Below are 8265 nucleotides of genomic sequence, written 5' to 3' on the forward strand. Positions count from 1 at the left end.
AGAATAATCACATTTTTCAATAAATTTATTACCAAAGCCCAGACATGTGAAATCCTCCTCCTGAAATAAATATGTCTTTGGATCTTTGACCTTAACATACTGTCTTGTTATTCAAATGTTCAAAATCTGTTATAAGATATTTCTTTATATATATTATAGCTGTTGCCCTCAGCTCTGCCCGTGTTTAGGTTACTTTTAAGTTAATTATAATATAGCATCTTATTCCCGTGTAAATTTTATATAGCCATTACATTGCTAAGTTATCAAACTGAAAATAATAACATACATACTATAGCACCTAAAAGCCACTTCTAATGAGATAGAGAACGTGAAAAATTGAGAAAATTTCATTAAATACTGATGAGTTATCGTATCTACACGTGAATTGAAATAGTTAGGACATTATTCAAATATACGTAATAAAGTATACGAATACAAAATAAGTTTTATTGTCTCTAGCAAATATTATAAACTTATTTGAGTAATGTGAAATTAAAGAATTTCTATGTTGATTTAGTCTTAGCCAGCTAAAATCTGGCGCCATCTATTGAGATTTTATGTTACAAACTTATACGTTATTTGATTTAAGCAAAAAACACATTGAATGTGAAATAACAAATTTATATCGATAAAACATTAAAAATTTTAACTGTATTTAAATTAAATACGGTTACGTTAAGTTAGGTTACGTTAGGTTTTACAGAACATTAGCATTAAAATACTATTTTAAGACGTTATTTTCATTCACAGGCCGTAATAAGCCTTTCCATGTTCCTATATCTGAAATAGAAAATATTGGAACTAACTTATTTTCCTTTTTTTGTCTAGTTATCTATGACGTCACAGATAATACAACAATTTTTCCCATACACCCACGTTTCTTGGTTGTCTGTTGACATTGTCAATGTAAGCTGTCAGCATCATCTGTGTCTGTCAAAAATGTCAAGATTACATGAAACTTTGAAACAGGAAATATAAAAATAACAAAATCATTAAAAATAAAAGAAAAATTCAACAACACATGTGGCGTAGTGGATTCATTGAGTTCCTTTGTGTAAAATTGAACACCATGAATCTGTTAAGTGATATTCTACTAATAAAATAATGTTCTAATACGCAGTGCTATTCAGGAAATGAACTATAAATTCTGTGTTTCTTTGCGATTCATAATTTAAGTGTGGTGAATAATGTTTCGGAGTAGAAGTTGGTTTGGGGGTGGATGGGGTCGACCTAAAAATCCCCATTCCTTGGAAAGATTAAAATATCTCCATAATATTTTATGTAAGAATACAACTGTATCCGAGAGTAATCGGGGCATTTTGGTAGAGTCCTTGAGGTGCATTGCCGAAATTTTAATATGGGGCGATCAAAATGATAGTTCTGTGTTCGAGTAAGTTAAAATTTAATTTAAATTGCTTTGCGTTTTGCTAGATTTTCATTCAAATTAATTTTGAAATTTGCAAGGAAAATAATCTTATTGTATAAGTATGTTAATTGCACTTGTGCTTTGTATCATTTGTAATACATTTTATATAATTTATGTTCATGTTGAAGTTTGTGATATAAAAACATATCAATGTCTTTACTAATATTATAAAGAGGAAAGATTTGATTTTTTGTTTGTTTGTTTGAAGTGAAAACGCTCCGAAACTACTGGAACGATTTGAAAAATTTTTTCATTATTATGAAGCTATAACTTCACTGAGTGACATAAAAGTGAAGTCCCGTGTCCCCTAGTGGGGTATGGGGCAGATGATATACATCTGTTTCACTGATCGATTTTTTTTATGGACAAATAGGTGATCAGCCTTCTGTGTCCTGCCAGACCGAGACATTTTTTTTGTGCGTCCCCACCGGGAATCGAACCCAGGACCCCTCGGTTCTACGCTCACGCGTTAACCACTGTACCAAGGAGGCGGTCACTGAGTGACATCCTACTTTCTATTTAAAATTTTAAATGCGAAAGTTTGTAAGGATGTGTGTGTGTTTGTTGCTCTTTCACGCAAAAACTACTGAACCAATTGCAATGAAATTTGATACGTAGACAGCTGGACAACTGGAATTACATTAAGGCTACTTTTTATCCCGATATTCTTATGGGATATGGACTTACACAGGTGAAACTGCTGGCACAGCTAATAAGCTATATAAGTACCAGGGCGAAGCCAGGGTCAAACTGCTAGTATATTATATTATACATATTTTTCTTTACAGCTTTTTCCTAGAAAAGAATATGTTGTCATATTTCTTGAAAATAATGAGACAAAAGTGTGGTGGATCTTCATATGTTTGTGTGCAGTTATTGCAGACTCTCAATATTCTCTTTGAGAATATAAGGAATGAAACATCTCTTTGTAAGTCTTGCAATTTTTTTATTTATTTAAACTCACAATTAAACTACAATGAAACCACAAAGAACACTTCGAAACATATTATTAAATTTACACTTACTTTAATATTGTGAATTTTTCTTAAATGTGGTATGTATGTGCTAGCTATGCTCTTTAGTAATGTTTAAAAAATTAGAGAATGAAAACATCTTTGATGTGTTTATAAAGTTCCATTACAATTCAACCATACTCACCAATACATGCAAATATTAAATAACATTGCTTAGTCAGACTATAGTTGCAACACTATGGGTTCCATACAATTTACAACATTTCATAATTGTAAGCTACTTGTTTTTTTTTTAATCAAAGCTAGATCAAAATACCAGTACCCATATTTTTTGTTTTATAAAAATATTGAGGTATCCATTCATCTTTTGAAATTTTAAAATCATGCCAGCCTAAAATGTTATATTTTCAAATGAATCATTGATATTGTCAGGAATACATTTTTTTCTTGTGCTTGTTGGGGTTAAACAAAATAACTGACATTACTATAAATGTCATAACAATAGACTAGAACTTATTTTTACTTTATTTTTATTATAACTTATTATCACATCAAAATTTTGCATAGGTACATGATATCATACTAACTTATACGCAAATACAAAAAAGGTACATCACAATTAATCAATATAATCAATATTGATTAATATTATATTGATTATATTGATTAATTGTGATGTATGAATATTAATTGTGATGATAACTAAAATAATTTAATACAACAATTTTTCTCATACACCCACATTTCCTAGTTAAGCCATAATTGAACTTGATCTTCAATTGTATGCATATTATACAGCATATAAACCTCTTATATGATGTTTTGTGGCTGTATAAGGTTTCAGTTCATTTAAAGCAATAAATGCATCATTTCTAACCTTACTTGAGATTACCAAGAGGTAATGGAATAATCTTTTTATACTGCATTATTCATTTCAATATCATATTATTGAGGTTCTTTTATCTAAACTGTTAAATTATTTTCTCTGCTGATTGTTTGGTAGATAATGTACTTGTTTGATCTGAGACTGAACTTCAAATGAAAGTTATTTATTATTCTTGTATCTTGGCATATCTCTGTTGCTCCTGTGTAAAAATCCCATCAGTGCAGCAGAAACAGTTACTATAGTCATATTTAACTTAAAAGTTAAAAATAGTTCTCACTTGAGAAAATCAATCTTTAATTAGTCTTGAGTTCAATAATATTTAATGTTTGGACAAGATTCTAAGATGAGCAACTAACAATAGACTTTGTTTAAGATTTTATGGCTTGTGGGGAGGATCAGTGTTGTCACTAAAGCAAAAAAAAAATCTTTTCAGATTATTTATTAAGCAACAACCATGTAAATTCAATTATTGTTCATAAGTTTGATGTATCTGATGAGGAAGTCATGGCGTATTATATATCCTTTTTGAAAACTCTCAGCCTGAAGCTAAATAATCATACCATTCACTTTTTCTATAATGAGGTAAGATATATTATTATTGGGTATCTATACATAGTGAATATTTAGTTGATTGCTACACATGGAATACATATATGGGAATTACAAAAACTGTTATTGCAAGTCACTATTTATACAAAAGAATGAAAAATTATATTTATTAGTAGTTTTGTCGAAATGTTTGTTTATTCTAATGAGAAATGCTTAATTAATTGGAGTCACTTAATGTATTGCATCAAGTTAAAATGTTATTTCAATCTGTTTGATAAGAAAAAGTACAATTTGTATATATGTTAAGAATGCCATTTATTTCTTATTTGTTTTCAGCATACAAAAGATTTTCCACTATACACGGAAGCTATCAAATTCTTTAATCATCCAGAATCTATGGTTCGCATAGCTGTACGGACTCTCACATTAAATGTTTATCGAGTACAAGACGCAAGTATGCTTCGTTTTATAAGAGATAGGTAAGATAACTATTAGTGTATTTCTTTTCTAAAATGACACTGCTTTAAAATTTCCGTAAGGCATACTTGAACACAAAACTTGAGCAATTCCAATTTATTCTTCTTTTTTGTAACAAAATTGTTAATAGCCTATAACTGAACTTTAAAAAGTTATCATCTACAGATATTATATGAGTTTTTTTCTCTAACTGATAAATAATAATCATGTATTATGACTTCTTGATTACAATATGAATAATAACATCACTGACACATGAACTAAGGTTAAATGTATCTTTATCATAGTAAGTAATTACTACTATAATGTTAACAATTATTTAGGGTTAAAAAAAACGTTTTTAATTGATTCAGAATTGATTAAAGTAACACGGTAAGCTTCATAATGACATTTATGGAAGAAGAAATCCTTGAGGCTCATAGTACTTATAAATGTTTGAAACATTTATAATGTTTGAAACATTTGTAATAAGAAATAAGTTCTTTTGTTATTATTTTAGAACTGCAGCACCATACTTCAGTAATCTAGTGTGGTTCATTGGTAAACACATATTGGAATTAGATGCTTGTGTCAGGAATGATGCTGAGTAAGTTTCACTACTGTTGAATTAAATCCTGAGTAACATATGTAGTTAATGGCCATGATAAAATTTGTAGCGCCTATAAAATTAAGAGAAGATTACTCCTTTTCAGCCATCAATCACAACAAAAGCTTGACGACTTAGTTGCAGAACATTTGGATCACCTGCATTACATTAATGATATTCTATGTCTCAATATCCCAGATTTAAACGATGTCCTCACTGAGCATCTCTTACACAAACTTCTCATACCGTTATATATTTATTCTTTAACCTCCTCCTCCATTAAACGTCCGACCACATCGTCTCCATATAACAGAGACCACATACAAAGTATTGAAGTGATTACACGCAACCTTGAAGCTATTCTATCCGGTAGGAGTGCAGATGTGCCGCCGCGAATAAAATATCCAATACAAAAAATGGACTCGGAAGATGAATCGAAACCATCGGTGTCTTGCGTGGTTGCCCTATTTCTTTTATCGCAAGTGTTCCTAATTATAACGCACGGCCCTATTGTCCACGCTTTGGCCTGGATTATTCTACAATCTGATTTATCTATATTCGAAGATGGGGCGATGAAAATATTAGACTTGTATATAAGTAGTGCAAAGTCCAATGTCAAATTGGAGTTCTCGAAGCCCCAGTTGAGTTTAGAAAAGGCTTTGGAATGTTCCACGTGTCATGATAGGGATTATACAACGCCTGAATATAGTGGCGCTAAAGCCTTCGGTTATGACACAGATCATTCCAGCTGTGACCTTGATCCTGAGTTAGTATCCACCTCTCTTCCGTCCACATCGCATATAAGCGAAACTTCAAGTATTGCTCACGATTCTACAGAGGACCTGGTCACGCAAATACAGTCCCTAAAGTCGCCTACCGTTAAGGAAAATATGCCCGATTCTCCTTTACCAGATTCTGGTATCGATTCGAGCTCTTCTAAAACTGTATCCGAATTTAATAATATAACGGACGAAGAAAAGCAACAATTATTAGGTTCCATGCCGACTACGTCAACAGAAAAGACCATGACATTAGAAGGTGTAATTGAAATGGAGAGCAGAAATATAGAGAAAAAGCCTTTCATAAAAACTGTTTTGGACTCCTTGGATTGTAATGAGGATGATTACAAGGCATTATTTGCATTGTGTCTATTGTATGCTCTGATTAACAATAAAGGTAAGACCATACTGAAGACTAACTTATATTTTTCAAATGTGTCACCTATTTACGTGTTTTATTTGAGTCATCACGAATTTTGCAAAATATGTTACCTATTTACATTTATTTAATGTTTAAAGCACCATTGTTTCTCTTTCCATTTTCATGCAATCTTGGTTAACCAGTCGGTAAGAATTACAGTGTTTTTTCTTATTCAATTCTCTTTTTTTGTTATGACATTATTTTTAAAGTTTATATTTATTTGCAGGAGTAAGCAATGAGCTATTGGACACATTACTACGATCTGAACTAGATGATAGTGGCAAAGTAATAGTGTCCAATGAAAATAGTCAGGAAGAAAGTAGTAGCGCACAGGAAGGAACGCCTCAGCCGATAAAATCAAAAGATAGCTTTAATGCTTTGTTAATATCCAAATTGATGTCTATAGCGTACCTTAGCTGTAAACCTGGTAAGATATATGAATACTTATATTTTTGACTATAATTAATAATTTTTTCACACCTATTCTAGATTGTTTAGTAGTGCTTGCTAATTAATGTTTTGTTTATATATATTTATATATATTAAGACTAAACTTTTTCGACTCAACACATTCTATATAAAATTATTTGACATGTGAAATGCTCATATAAAATAAAAGGAAACTAAACGCTTCCCTCTATACAATTTGTAGAAAAGGATATCAAATTTGATGGTTACAAAGTCTATTAAGAAATTTCAACCATATTTCCTACACAAACTTTCCAAAGTCTAAATTTATTGACATTCCAATCGACACCCACATAAAATCAAACATTCCCCTTACAGCGTCGAAAGTGCGTCTAGTCACGTGCGAGTTAACGGTGCGTTTACTCAAAACGGCCATGGAGGGGTCGGGGGGTATAGCGAGCGCGCGCCACCTCGCCGCCGCGGACAGCTTGCGGGCGAGGGCCGCCGCATTAGCTAGGAACTTTTATAAGTGCGACGATATATTCTTGGACATGTTTGAGGATGAGTAAGTTACTGGGAAATTGAGATGATTAGGGGCGGTAGTGATAAAATGATTAGGATGTTGAGTCAATAGCCAGACTATTTGTCAGTTTTAGGATTTGGAGACTAATAAATAGTTTAATGCAAATGCTGCCTACAGTACAAGAAGTTTGATAAAAAAGGGGTAATGTTTATTTATTAGATGCAAATAGGTAACGATTTTTTCTTCAGTTAAGATTATTATTTTTATGTTATAAATGACATTTTGTCGGTTTGTTTTAACAATAAACTTGATAATTAAATACAGTATCGGTACTTTGAGAGTAGAGGGCGCTGATTGTTAATATTGTATTATTATTCAAAGCAAATTGCTTCGTATCGTTATTACTCAGAATTTACCTTAAAAGTCAAATTTTCTAAAGGTACTGTGAAATGAGTAAACGTCCATTGAACGTGGAATGGCTCTGTATGGATGCGGCTATATTGCTTCCGCCGACTAAAACGCCTATGTCCGGGATTGCCTTTGAGAAAAGACTTCCAAGTGGCGAGGTAATTAAAATACCATCGTAATTGGATAATTTTAAACTTCATTCAATAGAGAGAATATATTATTTATTGGTTTTTAGCGTATGTGATCTTTGCATTACATGCAAATGTATGTTGAATTATAATAAAAAAATATATTTTTTATTTCGACTACTACAAAAACAATATTTTTTTTTAATATTTTTATATCAATTTTTACTGACTACTTAATTTTTAAGAGAGAACTTCATTATTATTGTCAATTCTGCCTATATAGGCATGCTTTGAAACATATTTCCTCCGTAGATGGAGCGGGCTCGTCGTGCTATCCGGACGTTTTTCCTTATCAGAGATTTGTATCTTAAGTTGTCCGGAAAGCAAGAAACGCAATTGCCTTTAGCAAACCATGCGCCGTTCGTACAAGTGGGCAAAACATTAGATCTCAGTGAGTACTTATTGATATTATATATTTCTTTTGTGGCCGCATCGAGCATCATTACTGAATAATTAAACAATTAGATTCGCAAAACAATGATGATTTAATGATTTACTGCTCTAGTTGCGTGTGCTTAACTGATGAATTTAATCATTTTAAATATTCAAATTAAAGAACACCTTTAAATATACCTAGTCTTGCCATAAATATTGTAATAAAGAAAAAAGAAAATTGTTAACTGCAAATAACATTTATTAC

The 8265-nt window shown here is 31.5% G+C and overlaps 1 protein-coding gene across 3 annotated transcripts in view; it reads left to right on the top strand.

Moving 5' to 3' along the window:
• Positions 1 to 852: 852 nt before the first annotated feature.
• The window catches only part of LOC119832363 (protein CLEC16A homolog), a 14528-nt gene continuing 7115 nt past the window's right edge, over positions 853 to 8265 (top strand). Inside the window, exons 1-11 of one of the 3 annotated variants that reach the window (XM_038356034.1) lie at positions 853 to 1390; positions 2215 to 2354; positions 3720 to 3868; positions 4172 to 4314; positions 4812 to 4898; positions 5005 to 6074; positions 6242 to 6244; positions 6325 to 6525; positions 6885 to 7071; positions 7469 to 7595; positions 7878 to 8016. In XM_038356034.1, the coding sequence (XP_038211962.1) occupies positions 1188 to 1390; positions 2215 to 2354; positions 3720 to 3868; positions 4172 to 4314; positions 4812 to 4898; positions 5005 to 6074; positions 6242 to 6244; positions 6325 to 6525; positions 6885 to 7071; positions 7469 to 7595; positions 7878 to 8016 (2449 nt within the window). In that variant the 5' untranslated portion in view covers positions 853 to 1187. The remainder of the gene's footprint in view (positions 1391 to 2214; positions 2355 to 3719; positions 3869 to 4171; positions 4315 to 4811; positions 4899 to 5004; positions 6075 to 6241; positions 6245 to 6324; positions 6526 to 6884; positions 7072 to 7468; positions 7596 to 7877; positions 8017 to 8265) is intronic. The other 2 variants (XM_038356032.1, XM_038356033.1) reach the window with 2 other exon arrangements.

Source organism: Zerene cesonia, chromosome 15 (assembly GCF_012273895.1).
Source record: "Zerene cesonia ecotype Mississippi chromosome 15, Zerene_cesonia_1.1, whole genome shotgun sequence".
NCBI lineage: Eukaryota > Metazoa > Arthropoda > Insecta > Lepidoptera > Pieridae > Zerene > Zerene cesonia.